At 47.8% G+C, this 20062-nt stretch overlaps 1 protein-coding gene across 3 annotated transcripts in view; it reads left to right on the top strand.

Annotated features, from left to right (window-relative positions):
• The first annotated feature begins 14487 nt into the window (after nucleotides 1-14487).
• ZXDC (ZXD family zinc finger C) overlaps nucleotides 14488-20062 on the top strand; it is a 37902-nt gene continuing 32327 nt past the window's right edge. For 2 of the 3 annotated variants that reach the window (XM_060631959.3, XM_060631960.3), the window contains exons 1-4: nucleotides 14489-15529; nucleotides 18042-18194; nucleotides 18293-18371; nucleotides 19292-19422. In XM_060631959.3, the coding sequence (XP_060487942.2) occupies nucleotides 14560-15529; nucleotides 18042-18194; nucleotides 18293-18371; nucleotides 19292-19422 (1333 nt within the window). In that variant the 5' untranslated portion in view covers nucleotides 14489-14559. Of the gene's footprint in view, nucleotides 15530-18041; nucleotides 18195-18292; nucleotides 18372-19291; nucleotides 19423-20062 lie in introns of all 3 variants that reach the window. The other variant, XM_060631961.3, reaches the window with a different exon arrangement.

The following is a 20062-nucleotide window of genomic DNA, read 5'->3' on the forward strand; positions in this document are numbered from 1 at the left end:
TGGGGTGGGGGGTGGGTACTGCTTCCCTGCCCTACAACCAGTGAGATGTCCCCTTCCCTTTTTGTTTAATTGAAGGAGAGTTGACACACAATCTGTGTGTGTGTGTGTGTGTGTGTGTGTGTGTGTGTTATTTTTGGGAGAGAGAGCACGAGCAGGAGAGGGTCAGAGAGAGAGGGAGACACAGAATCTGAAGCAGGCTCCAGGCTCTTAGCGGTCAGTACAGAGCCCGACGCGGGGCTCAAACTCACAGACCGTGAGATCGTGACCTGAGCCGAAGTCGGGCGCTTAACCGACTGAGCCAGCCAGGCATCCCTTAGTTGACACACAATCTTACATTAGTTTCAGGTGTAGCACACAGTGATTTGACAAGACTCCCCCTTTCCTTTGTAATTAACTAGGCTTTAGAAATGAAATGCCAAGAGTCTGATAAAACTTTGATGTATGTAATTTATGCTTATTTAACGGAGAAGGCCAAACTTGCTTTCTGGAGCCCCAACCTGTGGGTGCATTTCTTTTATAAAATAAAAATTTCTCCTAAATTAAGAGGTGGATGGGGAGGGGGTGGCAGGCAGTCCTTAGCTTTCTCCTAACCCTGCCTGTCAGGACCTCAGGGGCCTTGGGCTCTCAGAGCCCAGTTTTCTAAGCTAACACAGAGTAGTAACACCTGCATCACGGTCAAGGGGTAACCATGGTTCTGCTCTATTCTCCCCCGGGTTATAAAAAAGAGGCAAAAGGAGGGGTGAATTTCCTGCCCGTCTTCTTCCACGCTTCCCACCCCATTGACTGATATTGGGACCTTCCCCCTTCCCTGGGAACATCCAGGGCCACACAGGAAGTCAGGCAGAGGGCAGCCCCACCACGCTGGCTGGCTGTCCAGGCCAGGATACCTCTCCCTGGCCATGACCTCACTGTGCAAAGCAAGGCAGCTTTGGCTATGCACTTCATTCTCATTAGTTCCTAACCTTAGCTCAGCCCCTGGAGCTCATGACAAACACCCACCCTAAACAGACAATTGAGAAGGACATTGGGGGACAGGTGTCTAAGGAGCCAAAGAAAACCTGACACCCCTCCCCCTCTATGCTTGCAATAAGGAGGCCAGTCTAGCTGGGGTCTGAGTCTTCAGCCACTCGGCACTGTTTGTCTCCTCCCTAGGGGCCATGTTCTCCTTTCCCCTTACTAACAAAACCCCAATTTGGTCTGGGCAACAGTATATACATGAAAAAATAGTTGATTTTCAAGACTGCTTTGCAATCAGGAGGGACTATTGGCCCTGAGATGATGTGGAAGTCTACAGGGTAGGACTCCTGAGAAAGTCGGAATAAAAGTGGTCGGATGAGGCTGGATTGCTTTTGGCCCTCTCCCCTCCTCCCCCATGAGAACCTCCACTGTGACGCCTGGAGGCACAGCAACCCTGCATGGAGGACGTTCATGGAAAGGCAGAGGTTCCCTGGGTTCCTGGTGGCAGTAGAGCTGCTGTCCCAGCCCTGCTGGCCCTCGTCCAGACTCCACAGTCCTCACCTGTTAAAGCCATCCCAGGAGGGCTTCTGTTCTATGCAGCAAGCTCACTTCTAAATCCTCACAGGGTCTGTCAACAAGTCTCCATGGAGAGCGCTCTGGTGCATGTATCGGCGTGCCCCTTCCCTGTTCCGGGGGAGAAACAGAGGCCGTGTTCCATGTTGAGACCAAGACCTTTTCCCATCCCGCATCTTCCCTTATTTTATTTTTAAAGTAGGCTACATCCTCAGTGTGGGACCTGAACTCACAACCCCGAGATCAGGAGTTGTGCGCTTTACTGGTTGAGCCAGCCAGGGACCCCCAGCACCTTCCCTTATTAAGGAGAGGCAGGCAGGGCTCGATGGCCAGCTTTGGGCCACGGCTCAGGGGGCTTCTAGCCACGAGCCTCTTGGCTCCATTCCAAGCCAGGCCAGGAAGCAGGCTACTTCCCGGGGGGGCGGTACGTCAGCCCTCCACCAGCAGGAAGAAGGCATGACTAACATTCAGAGTGGGGCCACCACGGGGCTCCGCACGGAGCTGGGGCAGCCGACCACAGCCTTGGTAACCATGGAGTGTGCAGAGGCCACTTTGAACAATGGAAGGTAGAAAAAGCCCATCAGGCGACCCGCCTCTAAATATCCTTCATCCCTAACTGGCCAAAGGGCTACATACAACCAAGGCACGGTTACCACAAAAGGGGAGAATTCGATAGTCACCATACCTCTCAATCTTCCCCCTTAATTAAAAAAAAATGTTTATTTATTTATTTTGAGGGCGACAGAGAGTGCACACAAGCAGGGGAGGGGCAGAGAGAGAGGAGAGAAAGAATCCCAAGCAGGCTGGGAATGCAAGCTGGTGCAGCCACTCTGGAAAACAGTATGGAGGTTCCTCAAAAAACTAAAAATAGAACTATGCTATGACCCAGCAATGGCACTACTAGGCATTTATCCAAGGGATACAGGTGTGCTGTTTCGAAGGGACACATGCATCCCCATGTTTATAGCAGCACGATCAACAACAGCCAAAGTATGGAAAGAGCCCAAATGTCCATCAACGGCTGAATGGATAAAGAAGATGTGGTATATATACACAATGGAGTATCAGTCGGCAATCAAAAAGAATGAAATCCTGCCGTGTGCAACTATGTGGATGGAACTGGAGGGTATTATGCTAAGTGAAATTAAAGAAAGACAAATATCATATGATTTCACTCATATGAGAACTTTAAGAGACAAAACAGATGAACATAAGGGAAGGGAAACAAAAATAATATAAAAACAGGGAGGAGGACAAAGCATAAGAGACTCATAAATATGGAGAACAAACAGAGGGTTACTGGAGGGGATGTGGGAGGGGGGATGGGCTAAATGGGTAAGGGGCACTAAGGAATCTACTCCTGAAATCACTGTTGCACTAGATGCTAACTAATTTGGATGTAAATTAAAAAAAATAAAAAATAAGACAAGTTATAAAAAAAAAAAAAAAGAATCCCAAGCAGGCTCCCCACTGTCAGCACAGAGCCCGATGTGGGGCTCCATCTCACAAACTGTGAGATCATACATGACCTGAACTGAAATCAAGAGTTGGACACTTAACCGACTGAGCCACCCACACGCCCCAATCGTCCCCCTTTAAAAGCAACCCCCACCCACCACATTCTTGCAGATAGCCTCTCTTCGGTCCTGCTCGCTGCTCCCTTCAGTGTATTCTATAAACTTCTATCCCCTTTGTTCTGCCTCAGATGAATTCTTTCACTTCCTGCACCCCCCGCTTCCACTCGATCGTCACCCCACATTCAGGGGCCCCCATCCGATCGAGAGACACCTCATCTAGATTCCAGAGAGGATGGAACACGTGGCTTGTTAGGTGGTGTCTCAGGCAGACACAGGAAGTCCATATTTTAAAGGGATTCCGTCTCCAGTTCAGTGTTATTTTTAAGAAAGCAGAGATGTGTGGTCTACTGAGAAATGTTTTCATCAAAATGATGAAAACAGAAACCAGTTGGCCATGACCGGCATTGGCTTCAGTTGCCTTGAAAATCCAAGGTTGTGAACGTGTCAGGGTCTCTCCTGGGTAGCCTCTGTCCTCTCTGAACCTGGAACTCCCTGGGAACCAGATGCTTCCCTTGCTGGCCTGCCCAGGCCAGTCCAGGAGGGCTCACCAGAGTGATGTGCTCTTCTTTTTCAACTAAACTCTCACTCCGCAAACGCAGGACTCAAACTTACGACCCCAAGATCAAGAGCTGCACGTTCTACTGACAGCCAGGGGCTGAGATGAGCTCTCCTGTCCCAAACTATGCAGTAGGTTCCTACAGTGAGGGCAGGGGGCCAGACTTGACCTGCTTTTGCATTTTGTTTGGCGTGCCCTGTTTAAAAAATGTTTGACTTTGTCACCAGTTTTTACAAGTTGGACGCTTTGGCTTAAATATCCGGATTTTCCGTTTACGTAAAGAAATCAAGAGATCAGGTGACACTGCGCCCTCCCACCTCTGTATCAGCAAGCAGCTGGAGGCTCCTTGGGGCTGGGCTGTTTTTTCCAATTTGCCCCAGTCCCTACCAATCCTTACTGCCCTCCAATGGTGAGGCCAACTGTGGCTGTTCCTTCTTGGGCTTGGTGATGCCAGTTTCTTACACTGCCTGCTTCCCACTGTGGATCACCTGCAGGGTCTCTGTTGGGGTTTGATCTGTGTACAATTGTCCTCTAGATAAACAGAACCAGTAGGAGATGTATCTGTACATCTATAGATGTCTATAGATACATATTTTTGCTATGTATATCATGGCAGCCCCTTGGAACTGTAAGCTGGAGGCCCAGGAAAGCCAGAGGCGTAATTCAGTTCAACTATGAAGGCCTGAGGACCAGGGGAGTAATGGTGTAAATCCCAGAACAAGATGAGGGGCGCCTGGGTGGCTCAGTCGGTTAAGCGCCCGACTTCTGCCCAGGTCATGATCTCACAGTTCGTGGGTTCCAGCTGTGCTGACAGCTCAGAGTCTGGAGCCTGCTTTGGATTCTGCGTCTCCCCCTCTCTCTGCTCGCCCCCTGTCTGTGCTCTGTCTCTCTGTCTCTCAAAAATAAATAAACACTAAAAAAAAAAAATTAAGAAAAAAAAAAAAGAGCAGGAGATGAGGTGTCCCAGCTCCGCGAGACAGGAAAAGAGGAAATTCTTCTTCCTCCGCCTCCACAGATTGCAAATGCCCACCTATTTGCAGAAGAGCCATCCATTTAAATGCTAATCCTGTCTGGGAGCACTCTCAGAGACGCACCCGGAAACAATGTTTAATATGGCCCACTAAAATTAACGCGTAAAATTAACCATCACAGGCAACCCTGATGGAGAGGTTTCCTCCTACTCTGTGGTATTTTGATTTATAATAAAAAATATATGTTTGATCTTCATTCCCATTTCTGGCACAGAGCTCCTAAAACCCTTAGAATTTCCTAATAAGAGTGATCAAGGTGTTTTTATATTCTAAGAGTGCCTGGGTGGCTCGGTGGGTTAAGCGTTGGACTTTGGCTCAGGTCATGATCTCATGAGGTTCACGAGTTCGAGCCCCGTGTGGGGCTCTGTGCTGACAGCTTGGAGCCTGCTTCGCATTCTGCGTGTCTCTCTCTCTCTCTCTCTCTCTCTCTCTCTCTCTCTCGTGCGCGCGCGCTCTGTCTCTGTCAAAAATAAATACACATTAAAAGTTTCTTTAAAAAAGTGTCTTTATAGTGTTAAACTCCTTTCTAGCACACGTGAGTTTATGTTAATGAGGTGACTTTTGGGGAACACCTAAAGCTGGAGGGCTGGTTGCCTGGGGAATCAAGGGAGTGATTAGAGGCTTGGAACTTTCAGTCCCACCCCCTGACTTCTGGAGAGTAGGGCAGGGCTAGAGATTGAATCCATCATTAACGGCCCATGATTTAATCAATCGTGCCTGAGTATTGAAGGCTCTGTAAAAGCCCTAAAGGACGGGGCCAGGAGAGCTCCTGGGTTGGGGAGCACGTGGAGATTTGGGGAGAATGGCACGCAGAGAGTTCTGTCCTTTTATAAAAAACTGGTAAGCTGGTAAGTAACATGTTCCTCGGTTCTGTGAGCCACTCTAGCACATGTATCAAACCCAAGTACGGGGTCATGGGAAACTTCAGTCTATTTCCAGCCCCTCAGAAGCACAGGTGACAAGGGGGGAAAGGGACAAGGGGGAAGGTGTGTGTGGGGGGGCAGTCTTTTTAGGCCTGAGCCCATAACCTATGCCGTCTGACGCTATATCCAGGTAGATAGTACCAGAATTGGGGTAACTGCTTGGTGGTGTTGCAGGCTGGATGGGGCCAAGGATGAAGAGGGGGGTCTCACAGGACCGGTCAAGGGGGCCCTTGGCTTCGCGCAGAATAGAAACCAAATGCGCTGAGATGAAGTGAGAGCAGAATTTATTGCAGACCTAGAGAGAGTGCAGATTCAGGCAGAGCACCTGGGAAACTCGGAATGGAAAAAAGAGTGAGTCTCATCTTTGCTTGGAGTCTGGGCTTTTTACTGAGAATTATAGTCAAGTGCCTGTGTTTTCTCAGGCATACAGGAACAAAGAGGAGTGTGTAGGTGTCCTCTGTAAGTCACCTATACCCAGGAGCCAGGGGTCTTGGTGAGTCAGTGGAATCTTCCAAGATATTCATAATGACCCCACCTGATCCCTCCTTAGATGTTCTCTACTGTGCTGGAAGACCCCAAAGAAATCATTAAGTCCTTGACCTTTTACAAGAAGGACATATATCATCTGTCCTATAAGGCATGTATAAGGCAGGGGAATAGTCCCGAGCAAGAACGGAAGTGGGAAAAGGAACAAAAAAAACCAGTTTTCATGGTCTCCCTTTAGTTTCCCTGCTCAGTGGTGCTGGGGGAAAAAAATGCACATTCGAACTCCCAACCTCAGCCTGTCCTACTCCTGCCATAACTTTCGATGCCCTGCGCATCGACGTTGGCAATTCAAAGCCCACAGCGATGCCATCCGAGTGCTGAAAGGGCGTTTCAGTTCCCTCCATTTTGATCTTCGTCTGTACATTCATTTTTTTTTTTTAATGTTTATTTATTTTTGAGAGAGAGAAAGCGCAAGCAGGGGAGGGACAGAGAGAGGGAGACACAGAATACGAAGCAGGTTCTAGGCTCTGAGCTGTCAGCACAGAGCCCTATGTGGGGCTCGAACCCACGAGCCACGAGATCATGACCTGAGCCGGACGCTTAACCGACTGAGCCCCTCCGGTGCCCCTTAGTCTGTACGTTCTAATTGATTCAGTTCTTTGCTATTTAATTCAGGAAAAAGACTCTTCGGGCAAAGCATCCCCAGTGGGAAGGAAACTACCTCCTCAAGCAAGAAGCACTGCCCTGAGCCAACAAGACCCCCCCCCCCGCCCCCCGCCCCGTGATATGACCCTCACTGCTCACCTGCTTGTACCCACCCACATTTGCCCCACATTTTCCTTATATAAACCTAGAAGTACTTTTGGCACTTTGGAGACTGTGAGACACTAGTCTGCTGTCTTCCCGGTGTTGGCCCGCCTGAAATAAATTCCTTTCCTGTTTCCCTACATGGGTGTCTCTGCCTCTGGATTTTGCCGGTGGCAGGTGGCCCAACCTGGTCTGTTTGGGACCCCCGGAGCTAGGTATTCTGGCACCCCTGTGCCCTGGCTGTAGTGCTGGGTGCCCAGCAAAATCTGGGCTGGTGGGATTTCTCCCCAGATGCAAACAAATAGGACAAGCACTTGTGTGTCATGTCTCCTCCCCTGGCTGTCCCCAAACCACTTCCTACACACACATGCTTGGAGAGTTCCTCTCTCTCTGAGGAACAACAACGAATCCAGCCCAGCTCATGAGTTAGCACACCTGCTCTTCACTGTAAGCCCTATTACTCACTGCGATGGAGAACCTAGGGCAGTAGGAAGGGTGAGATGAATCCTTACCAAATGTTAAGTAAGGCTGATTTCACCCATTTAAAAGTGTTATGAAAAATACCCAAAGTATCTCTTAAAAGCTGAACAATCCAAAAGAGGAATGCATCCATATTCCCACCAAATGTGTTTTATTAAAAATTTTTAAATTTTCGGGGCGCCTGGGTGGCTTACTCGATGAGGCATCTGACTTTTGATCTCAGCTCCGGTCATGATCTTGTGGTTCGTGAGTTTGAGCCCCCCATCGGGCTTTACGCTGATGATCCAGAGCCTGCTTGGGATTCTGTCTCTCCCTCTTGTTCTGACCCTCCTTACTCACTCTCTCTCTCTACCTCCAAATAAATAAATGAAACTTGAAAAATTTTTTAAATTCTCTTTTATTGTAGGGAAATATACGTCACATAAAATTTACCATTTTGACCATTTCTAAGAGTGCAGTTCAGGGGCATGAAGCACTCACTCTGTTGCGCAGCCGTCCCCACCATCCAGCTCCAGAATGTTTTCATCTTCCCAGACTGAAACTCCATATCCATTAAGTCCTGACTCCCCCTCCCCCCACCTCAGCCCCTATAGCCACCACCCTACTTTCTGTCTCTATGAATTGTACAGGTCTAGGGACCTCATATAAATGGTCCTCATTTATTTATTTATTTATTTATTTATTTTTTAACGTTTATTTATTTTTGAGACAGAGAGAGACAGAGCATGAATGGGGGAGGGTCAGAGAGAAGGAGACACAGAATCGGAAACAGGCTCCAGGCTCTGAGCTGTCAGCACAGAGCCCAACGCGGGGCTCGAACTCATGGACTGTAAGATCATGACCTGAGCCAAAGTCGGCCACTTAACCGACTGAGCCACCCAGGTGCCCCTAAATGGTCCTCATATAAATGGTCCTCATATAAAACCATGTATTATTATACACAGTTTATCCTTTTTTTGTGACCGGCTTATTTTATGCAGCACAATGTCCTCAAGGTTCATCCATGTTGTGACATGTTCAAAATTTCCTTCCTTTTGAGGACTGAAGAATATTCCACTGTATCCATAAACCACATTTTGTTTAGCCATTTATCCATCTGTGGGCACTTGGACTGCTTCCAACTCTTGGGTGCTAGAATAATACTTCTATGTGCATGGCTGTGTGAATATCTGTCTGAGTCCCTGCATTCGGTTCTTTTCGGTATCTACCCAGAAGTGGGATTGTTGGGTCATATGGTAATTCCATGATCAGTTTTTTGAAGATCTGCCATACCGTTTTCCATAGTGGAAAAAGTTTCTTAATTATAAAAATTGCTCATGATCTCGAGAACTCTGTAGTTAGCAATATCTCTGATAAGCATAGACACAAAAATTCTCAACAAAATATTAGCAAACTGAAGCAAACAACACATTAAGAAAATGATTCACCAGGGGCGCCTTGGTGGCTCAGTCAGTTAAGTGCCCGACTTTGGATTGGGTCACAATCTCACGGTTTGTGAGTTCAAGACCCGCGTGGGGCTCTGTGCTGACACCTCGGAACCTGGAGCCTGCTTTGGATTCTGTGTCTCCCTTTCTCTCTGCTCCTCCCCTGCTCACACTCTGTGTCTCTCTCCTATAAAAATAAATAAACATTCAGGAAAAATAAAAAAAAAAAAGAAAATGATTCACCACAATCAAGTGGGATTTATTCCTGGGATGCAAGGGTGGTTCAATATTTGCAAATCAATCAACATGACACATCACATGAACAAGAGTAAGGATAGAAACCACATGATCATTTTGATACATGCAGAAAAAGCATTTGACAAAGTATAGCACCTACTCATGATAAAAACCCTCAACAAAGTAGATCTAGAGGGAATATACCTCAACACAATAAAGGCCTTATGTGAAAAACATCATACTCAGTGGGGAAAAACAGAGAGCTTTTCCCCTCTGGTCAGGAATAAGACCAGGACATACACTCTCATCACTTTTATTCAACATAGCACTGGGAGTCCTAGCCACATCAATCAGACAACAAAAAGAAATAAAACACATCCAAATCGGTAAGGAAGAAGTAAAACTCACTATTTGCAGATGACACGATACTATGTATAGGAAACCCCAAAGACTCCCTGAAAAAACTACTAGAATTTAGTGAGGTCACAGGATACAAAATGAATGCACAGAACTCTGTTGCACTAATAAGGAAGTAGCAGAAAGAGAAATTAAGACAACAATCCCACTCACAATTGCACCAAAAATAACAAAATACCTGGGAATAAACTTAACCATGGAGGTGAAAGAACTGTACTCTGAAAACTACACACATTGGTGAAAGAAATTGAAAATGACATAAAGAAATGGAAAGACATTCCATGCTCATGGATTGGGAGAATAAATATTTTTAATATGTCCATGCTATCCAAAGCAATCTATAGATTTAATGCGATCCTTTTCAAAATATCAATCTAGCTCCCAGAATTAGAACAAATAATTCTAAAATTTGTATGGAGCCACAAAAGACCTCAAGTAGCCAAAGCAATCTTGAAACAAAACAAAACAAAACTGGAGGTACCACAATCCCAAATTTCAAGATCTACTACAAAGCACCAGTCATCAAAATAGTAAGGTACTGGCAAAAATAGACACATAGGTCAATGGAACAGAATAGAGAGCCCAGAAATAAACCCATGATTACATGGTCAATGAACTTTGACAAAGAAGGCAGGAATACCCAATGGGAAAAAGACAGTCTCTTTAACATATGGTGTTGGAAAAACTGGAGAGCAACACGCAAAAGAATGAAACTGGACCACTTTCTTAACATATGGTGTTGGAAAAACTGGATAGCAACAGGCAAAAAAATGAAACTGGACCACTTTCTTACACCTTACACAAAAACAAATTCAAAATGGATTAAAGACCTAAATGTGAGACTTGAAACCATAAAAATCCTAGGAGAGAGCACAGGCAGTAATTTCTCTGACACTGACCATAGCAACATTTTTCTAGATATGTCTCCTGAGAAAAGGGGAACAAAAGCACAATTAAACTATTGGGACTACATCAAAATAAAAAAAGCTTCTGCACAGGCAAGGAAACAATCAACAAAACCAAAAGGCAACCTATGGAATGGGAGAAGATATTTGTAAATGACATACCTGATAAAGGGTTAGTATTCACAATATATAAAGAATTTATATAACTCACCACCCAGAAAACAAATAATCCAATTAAAAAATGGGCAGAAGACGTGAACAGACATTTCTCCATAGAAGACATCCAGATGGCCAGCCAACACATGAAAAGATGCTCACCACCACTCATTTGTCAGGGAAATGCAAATCAAAAAAATGAGATATCGCCTCACACTTGTCAGAATGGCTAAAATTAACAATGCAAGAAACAACAGGTGTTGGCGAGGATGTGGAGAAAAAGGAACCCTCATGCACTGTTGGTGGGAATGCAAACTGGTACAGTCACTGTGGAAAACAGTGTGGAGGTTCTTCAAAGAGTTAAAAATAGAACTGTAGATCTAGCAATCGCACTATTGAGTATTCACCCAAAGAACACAAAAACACTGATCCAGAGGGATACATGCACCCCTATGTTTATGCAGCATTATTTACAATTGCCAAGATATGGAAGCAGCCCAAGCGTCCATCCACCGATGAATGGATAAAGAAGAAGTGGTGTAAAGATACAATGGAATATTATTCAGCCATTAAAAAAGAACGAGATCTTGCCATTAGCAACAATGTGGATGGAGTTAGGGAGTATAATGCTAAGCTACATAAGTCAGAGAAAGACAAATACCATGATCTCACTCATATGTGGAATTTAAGAAACAAAAGAAATGAACCAAGAAAGAGACAAGAAACTAGACTCTTAAAGAACAAACTGCCAGAGGGGAGGGGGTGGGGTGTGGGTGAAATAGGTGAAGGGGATTAAGAGTGCACTTACTGTGATGAAACACTGAATAATGTACAGAATTGTTAAACCTCTATATTGTACACTTGAAATTAATATAACACTGTATGTTTGTTATGCTGGAATTAATACGAAACAACAAAAACAAAAAAATCCATTCATGATCTAAAACAAAAGCAAGTCGTGCCAACAGGAGAGAAGTACTAAGGGAAGGTACTCCTCTTTCCCCACCTCTCTTTAGAAGCAGTCGCAAGTACTGGCAGTGTCTTGAGTATCTTTCTAGAAATGTTCTAAGGATGTGCAAATATGTGAACATACACATCGTTTCTCCCTCCGTATACAAACAGGATCCTTCTAAACAATGTTGTGCATTGACTTTTCCTACCAATATATTTTTAGCAGAGTCATACAGAATGCAAAAGTTACTGTTTTAAAACGTACAAGTCAGTGGTTTTCAGTATACTCAACTGTGTTGCATACCCATCACTGATGTCTAATTCCAGGGCATTTCCATCACCCCAAAAAGAAATTCCATAGCTATTAGCAGTTAGTCCCAATTTCCTTTTACTGTCCATCCCCTGGCAACCACTAATCTACTTTCTGACTCCATGGATTTACCTTTTCTACACGAGTGGAATCTTACAGCATGTGGTTTCGTGTCTGGCTTTCTCCCCTTAGCATGTCTTCAAGGTTCACTCTTGTAGCCTACGTCATTTCTCTTGGGTATATGCCTAGGAATGGAATTGCTGGGTGATAGGGAAATTCTATATCTAACTTTTGAGGAGCTGCCAAGCTTACTTGCACACTGGCTTCACCATATTACATTCCCACCAGAAATGTTATGAGGGTTCCAATTTTTCTGCCATTCTCACACTTGTTCTTTTTCACTTTAAAAAATTATAGCTGTTAGTAGAGAAGAAATGTTATATCCTTGCGGTTTTGATTTACATTTCCCTAATGAGTAATGATGTCAAGCATCTTTTTGTGTGCTTATTGGCCATTTGTACATCTCTGGAGAGATATCTATTCAAATCCTTTGTTTTTAAGTTGGGTTGTCTTTTTGCTGTCGGGTCATGAGTTTTTAAAACTATATTCTGGGTAGTAGTTGCTGATCAGATACAGGATTTGCAAATTTTTCTTCCATTCTGTGGGTTGTCTTTCCACTTTCTTTTTGGTGTTCTTTGAGGTAAAAGAGTTCTTGGTTTTGACGAGGCCAAATTTGTTTCTTTCATCACTTGTGTTTTAGTTTCACATCTAGAGGAAACCATCCCCTAATCCAAGGTCACACAAATATACTGTTGTCTTCTAATAGTTCTTGTTCTTACATTTAGGTCTTTGATCCATTTTGAGTTACTTTTTGTGTCTGGTGGGAAGTACGGGTCCAAATTCATTCTTTCCTATGTAGATATCCAGTTGTCCCAGAACCATTTGTTGGAAAGATTATTCTTTCCTCCATGGAATGGCCTGGGAACAATGTATTTGCGGACATAAATTATATATATATATATATATATATATATATATATATATATATATATATAGTGTTTTCTATGCTTTAAAAAAATTTTTTAACGTTTATTCATTTTTGAGAGACAGAAAGAGACAAAGTGTGAGTGGGGGAGGGGCAGAGAGACAGAGGCACAGAATCTGATGCAGGCTCCAGGCTCTGAGCTGTCAGCACAGAGCCAGACGTGGGGCTAGAACTCAGGCACCATGAGATCATGACCTGAGTTGAAGTCGGACGCTTTACCAACTGAGCCACTCAGGCACCCCTGTCCTATTCTTTTCAATATTATTTATGTACCTTATTTTTAAAATATTTTTGGGGTGCCCGAGTGGCTCAGTCGGTGAAGTATCCAACTTCGGCTCAGGTCATGACCTCCGGGTCCATGAGCTCAGCATCAGGCTCTGTGCTGACAGCTCAGAGCCTGGAGCCTGCTTGGAATTCTGTGTCTCCCTCTCTCTCTGCCCCTACCCGGCTCACACACACACTCTCTCTAATATAAATAGACATTAAAAAAAAATAAAGTACTTTTAATAATAAGGCACTCATCAATAAACATTTAACTGAGAATTTTCGCTGTTAGCCTCTGGACATACAGCTTGAATGAGACTGACACAGTTCCTGCCCTAAAGGAGTCTACATTCTACAGACGGATATAGACCATGAATTAGCCACAAAAAGGGCAAATAAAAAAAAACTGCACTTGAGAGCTATAAGGGGACACAAATCAGAGGGGAGGCGGAAAATAAGCTGGGTGAGGGTGTACCTGATCAGAAGGCCACTCTTCCTAGAGGAATCAGAGACCAGCTGTGCAGTCTCTGTGGGTGGAACCGGCTTGGCCTGTTGGAGGAACTGTGATAAGGATGGAGGGGGGGGGGGGGCAATGGGATTGTAGAGTGAGGGGTACAGTGGTGACAAATGCGGGGGAGACCAGCTACGCATAAGAGCAATGGGGTGCACCAAATGAGTACACAGCTATGCCCTATGGAGACTAGACTGGGTGGAGGGCATGGCGGATGCAGCGTTATTTTGCTAGGAAGCTAGTCGTGAAGTAGGGGTTTGGGTCAGGAGAGCAGACTGAATCCGGGTTGAGGGGTGGGGTGGGGGAGTTCAGGCAACAATGGAGTAAGGGCTGCGGAGGTGTAAGGCTTTAGGAAGTTTAGTAGGAAATGCAGAGTGTAGGCGGGGGTCCCGTCCAGGGGGAAAGGATCTGCGGGCACTGCTCACAACGTCTGTGTGCCAGGAGCCAGAGCCAGCGGGGCGGTTTCCAGTCCAGTGAGCCCAGCCTGGTGCCGGAACCCTGACTCTCCCAGTTCCTGTCTGTGACCTCGGGCAAGGGACTCGAACCGTCAGTGCCTCAGCTTCCTCACCCTTGTGAGTGTGAAGATAGTTGGCTGCTATTACTAATCCACTACCCAGTGGAAAGCCAGTACTGTTAAGTCGGGAGCAAGCGTCGTTCCCCACGGAGGGAGACGGACCGCAGCTCGCGAGGTCGGGGCCGGCCAAAGCCCCCGGGGCTCGGCGGCCAGCAGGCCCCGCGGGCCCCGCGCTGACCACCCCGAGACCCGCAGGCCTCGCGCAGCGCCCCGCGGCTCACGCGCACGCGCAGCTCCAGGCCGGACTCCGGCCGTGCTCCGCGCCGGGCTTTGGCGCCGATCCGCCGCGGCGGCCGCACGGCGTCGCGCACGGCTGGGCGGGGCGGACCGCGCTTCCTCCGAGGCGGCGGCTGCGACGCCGCGGCTGGGCCCAAGATGGACCTCCCGAAGCTGCTCGCCGCCCCGACCGCGCGCGGAGCCCAACATGGCGGCGGCGCCGGCGGTCCCGGCCGGCTCCGCCGAGGCCCGGGGCCGCCGCCCAGCCCTGGCCCCGCGCGCCGCCGTCTGCTGCTGCTGCGGGGCCCTGAAGATGGCGGGCCGGGGCCGCTGTGCGGGGAGGCCCGGGCGGCGTCGGAGGGCCCGGGGCCGAGTCCCCCGCCCCCCGAGGATGGCAGCGACTCCTTCGTGGTGCTGCTGGAAGTGGCGCGCGGCGCCGCGGCCGAGGCGCCCGGGCGGCGGGAGGTCGGGCCCAGCGCGGGCGCGAGCCCGGCCGGCCGTCCCCAGCAGGGCCCCAGCGGCGCGGCCGCCGCCCCCGGGCCCGGAGCGGGCCTCGCGGGCACCGTCACCATCAACAGCCAGGACCTGCTGGTGCGTTTCGATCACGGCGTCTTCACGCTGGCTGCCGCGCCTCCGCCGTCCGACCAGCCGCCCCGGGGCCCGCCCGCGCCTCCGGGGGAGGAGGCCGCGAGCCCGGCGGAGGGCCGCCGCGGTCCCCCGGGCCCCGGCTCCGGCGCCCCCGGCTACCGCTGCCCGGAGCCGCAGTGCGCGCTCTCCTTCGCCAAGAAGCACCAGCTCAAGGTGCACCTGCTCACGCACGGCAGCAGCCAGGGCCGGCGGCCCTTCAAGTGCCCCCTGGACGGCTGCGGCTGGGCCTTTACCACCTCTTACAAGCTCAAGCGGCACCTGCAGTCGCACGACAAGCTGCGGCCCTTCGGCTGCCCCGTGGGCGGCTGCGGCAAGAAGTTCACCACAGTGTACAATCTCAAGGCGCACATGAAGGGCCATGAGCAGGAGAACTTGTTCAAGTGCGAGGTGTGCTCCGAACGCTTCCCCACGCACGCCAAACTCAGCTCCCACCAGCGCAGCCACTTCGAGCCCGAGCGGCCCTACAAGTGTGACTTTCCCGGTAACCGCGCGCCACGGGCCTGCGGGCGGGCTTCGGGGGGCTCCCGGGGCCCCAGGGCCAAATTCAGTCGCTCACAGTGGGTGCGGCGTCGCCCTGCCTTCTGCTGCTCACTTGGGCAGGATTTAAATTCCGTGGGCCTAGAGTGAGGGGCGGGAAGGGAGCACTCTTGTGTCTGTGTTCCAGTTCTTTCCAGGTGATTCGCTTAGATATCTCAACCCTGCATTGCTGCGGGGATTTCAACAGCAAGGTAGTAACAAATCATTACAGCCTTCCTTCCCGGCGGTGGAGGCAACAGGTCTCTCTCTTAAAGTGCTTCAGGTTAATGAAAGTGATAAAGCATCTTCGCAGAGATTTGTCTTATGAGTCATGTGTTTGTGTTCTTCGGGCTTTCATCGGTTAGAAATGGTCAGTTATCAGATATTTCTGCTGGCACGCACCAGTGTGGGAGGAACACAGATGAATCTGGCCAGATGCCACATCCTAAGGCCCTGAGGCCTGAGGGGATGGTCACAGGTGTGGTGCATTGTGCTTTTGGTGGCTTTTCTGCTTTTATTTCCTTTGGACTTCAGTTTGGGGAAGTCCTAAAAATTATCCTCGTTTCACAGATGAAGAGTCCGAGGCCCAGCAGTGTAGGTAAAATCCAGTGGAGGGTTTTCTCCTCTTTCGTTGTCTGCAGTGAGAGGGAATGCAGGCTCCACAACAGTAAACTCCACCAGGATCGGCAGCTTCAGGTGCTCTAAGGGGAAGAATGTGCCTCCCCAGGAGGAAGAGAAAATTCCAGCCTGGGAAGGAATTGACTTGGGGGGGAAGTGACACTGCCAAGCCAAGGCAGGGAATATGGGCTGTGGTGGTGGTGTGGGGTGGGGAATGAAGTTGGAAGGGTGTGGGAGGGCCCGTAGAGCGTGAGGGGCCTTCCACTTCCTGTTCATCAAAACAAAAACTCAACTATATGCCTAGCACACACCCAGCGTGTTACTGATGTATTACATACATGCAGCGCTCTCCTAGTAATGTGCATGTTGTAAAAAATACACTCATATGTAGAGATTTTTAAAGGGTGAAATGAAAAACACATGTTAATAGATTCTTCTGTTTTCTTCCCACATGCTTGTAGACTGTCTTGTGCATCCTCTTTGTGGAGAATATGAGTTTAGAGCACCGTTTCAGAACCTTTCTCAGTTACATACTGTGAATCTGATGATGGCTTATAGTCTGCTCCCTAGTGAAATGCACCAAGCGTGTCGTTCCACGTATAATACCAGGAAGATCAGGGCTGTAGCTTGCTTTCGGGTATGAAGTCCCCCCGAAAGTTTTGAGTTGGATGATCAGTGGGGTGTTTTAAGACGGGTGGGGTCAGGAGAGGGACCAGTGAAGCCCCGTTAAATGTTCTAGGCCTGAGTTCCATGTAGGAAAGATTTCAGAGGGAGGGTCATAGGCCTTAGTTGTTGATTGCAGGGTGGGTGAATCTTGCTAAGGGCTGAGAGATTTACCTGTTGGAGTGTATGAAAATACATCCAGGCCCAAAATAGGGAATGGGTGGGGGTGGGGAGGGAGGGCAGATTTATGCTAAAGAGGAGGAGGATTTTAGGGCGTTTAGGAAGATGAGCACTTCCCAATTAAGCATTGCTAGGGAAAGTAGGGTTCCTTGGGCTAGTGCTTTGATGCGGTGATGATGCACAGCGTGTATCTGCTTAGTGGTTTACAGGCACGATGGTAGCATGTTAAAGGCTCTGAGAAGAGCTGCAACAAAGATACCTGGGAAGCATCTTACAACCTGGTATTTTCTACTCCATTTGAGCACTGAACCTTTTTGTTAAAGGAGAGCTTTCGATGTGGAAAGTCTGTGAATTGCTGAAGTAGGCTCCTTTCTGGTGGCTCCACTGGGGTTGGCGATAGAGGTGAAGGAAAAAGCTAGGGGAGTGAAGATGACCCTGGTAGTCTCCTTTGACAGCAGGGTACCCTGGGGAAACAGGCAAAAGGAAAAAAAAGAAACCTGGTGACAGGGGGATGCTGCCGGTTACAGAGGATGCATAGAGGACACAGAGGGTGTGTATAGGACAGTGCAAAAAAGGGGTGAAAAAGTCTCGGACATAACAATGGTTTGTGGTCCTTCCAAGTGCAACCCCTGCCAGACAAAATCCTTGTTCCTTAGCATCTGATCTCTTTCATTGGGTTTTCTTTGGTCTCGCATAGGCAGCCCTGACATTTGAGTTCACAGAATGTAAGCAAGATCTGTGCTGTGGAACTGGGAGCACATTGCTGTGATTGGAGCTCCCTTGATCGGTGGCTTCATATTGAAGTCAGATGACAACAGGTGGCCTGCGTGTGCCTATCGGCTGCCTTTACAAAGCCAGATGTCAGCGGTTGTAACAATGGTTGTAACTTTCTGGAGGCGCTTCTGACTCATTTTCTTCCTTGTTTGCTTCACGGTGTCCTGGAGTGGTGGCTAGGTTAGCCGTGTTATGTGATTTTTGTCACACCAGTGAGCAGCGTTTGTGTTTTCTTTGTTCAGGCTGTGAGAAGACATTCATCACAGTGAGTGCTCTGTTTTCCCATAACCGAGCCCACTTCAGGGAACAAGAACTCTTTTCTTGCTCCTTTCCTGGATGCAGCAAACAATATGACAAAGCCTGTCGCCTGAAAATTCACCTGAGAAGTCATACAGGTAATGAGCTAGAGAATGCAACATCGTTTGCACCCACAGTTTGTCATTGTGGTAGCTTGCATTTATGGTGATGAGGTGTAATTTTTGTCTTTTCCAAGGCGAAAGACCTTTTATTTGCGACTCTGACAGTTGCGGCTGGACCTTCACCAGCATGTCTAAACTCCTGCGGCACAAAAGGTACTCCTTACATTTCGGTTCAGTTACCAGTATGGGAAATGAATTTGTTGTTTGTCCGCAGCAGAAGCCTGTGGATGACATGTATCTGTTCAGGTTTTTTTTAAGTTACAAGAAAAGGAGCCCGTTGTAGATAATTTGGTAAATTCAGAGAGCTGTGAGAAGAAAACCACTCAGAATCTGATCACCTAGTGTCAGGTTTTTTATGCATACTTGTTTTTGAATGTAATTTGTGTACTTTATATACAAGCTAATATTTTTAAAAAAGTTAACACTGTGGAAGAACCTTTCCTTATGTCATTACAAACTTTCCGTGGTGATGACGACGACCCTGGAGGCTTCACCTGTGTGCAGGTACTGGTCGGCACTTCACGTAAACGAGATATCATTTAACCTTCACAGCAACTCTGGCCTTGATGTTCTTCTCGCTGTTTTGCATTGGGGCACAGAGAGGTTGAGTGGTTTGCACAGCTGGGGATTGAGGGGTTTACTGTAAAAACGTTACTCAGGAAAGGGTGATGTTTATGCAAGGACTTGAGGATTGCAGTTGATTTTCTGTGCACGCTTCTCTTTGCCCTCCGTAGCTTGGAAACCTCGTTTGTTACCAGAATCTCTAACCGTCAGAAGTAGCTTCGTCAATACATTTGGGACCCAGCTGTTCTGATGGAAGCAGCACTAATTGTTGTGTCTGACTCTCAAGTCAGCCTTGTCATTAAAGTAGAATTTCTAATTACAGGGTAGCTAAATTGCAAACCTGCCCATAAGGGCTAGAGAGAATTCAGATTTTCTGAAATGTACTGATCATTTTCTTTAAATGCTGGGAGTTTGTAATTTGCGGGATTTTAAACAAAGAATCCCCTCTTGAGGCCTGGTGTCTCCGGGTGGTGTGCGTAATCACCGTTCCTGTTTCTTTGCTCTCCCAGGAAACACGATGACGATCGGAGGTTTACCTGTCCCGTGGAAGGCTGTGGGAAGTCCTTCACGAGAGCAGAGCACCTGAAAGGCCATAGCATCACCCACCTGGGCACAAAGCCGTTCGAGTGTCCTGTGGAAGGTAGATTTTTAACACATTCCTTTGAGCTCTAAACTAGCACACGTCCACGTTGTTGTAAGTTTAAGTTGTTCAAAGGTAAGTTTTATTTACATAACGACAAGCTGAGCACAAGTTGCAGCATTGGGTTTAATTGGCTGGTTTTTAGTTCGTTGTCTTACCTTGGGAGCAGTGTAGTGAACAGACTTCAGAATCAGACTGGGGTTGATTCCTGGCTCTGAAGTGCACTCACGAGATCCGTGGCTCTAGTTATTACCTGTTTAATTTGGCGGTTGTGAGGATCAGGGGAAAGAACGTGTGAAAATGCCTGTTTTGGCATCTGGTACCTGTCACGGACTCAGTAAATGGTAGCCACATGGACGGCAGTAGTCAGGCTGGCTTTTTAAAAAAACGTACTGGGAATTTTTTTTCTCTGAAACACCGAAGGCATGATTCGTTGGCCAGAAGTCAGCTCTGTGGCTTGTCCGTGCTGGCCCTGCTGTAGGTGCCGCAGAGGCGCCGGGATGGCAGAGTGGGTCAGCGTGTGGTTGTGAATCTTGATTTTGGCCCTCACCCGTTGGTTGGAGATCTCAGGCCGGCTTCTCTGGGCCTCAGTTTCCTTTATCTGGAAAGTGGATAATAAAGACCGGTGTGAAACTGAGAC

This window comes from Panthera onca, chromosome A2, assembly GCF_046562875.1.
Source record: "Panthera onca isolate mPanOnc1 chromosome A2, mPanOnc1 haplotype 2, whole genome shotgun sequence".
Taxonomy (NCBI): domain Eukaryota; kingdom Metazoa; phylum Chordata; class Mammalia; order Carnivora; family Felidae; genus Panthera; species Panthera onca.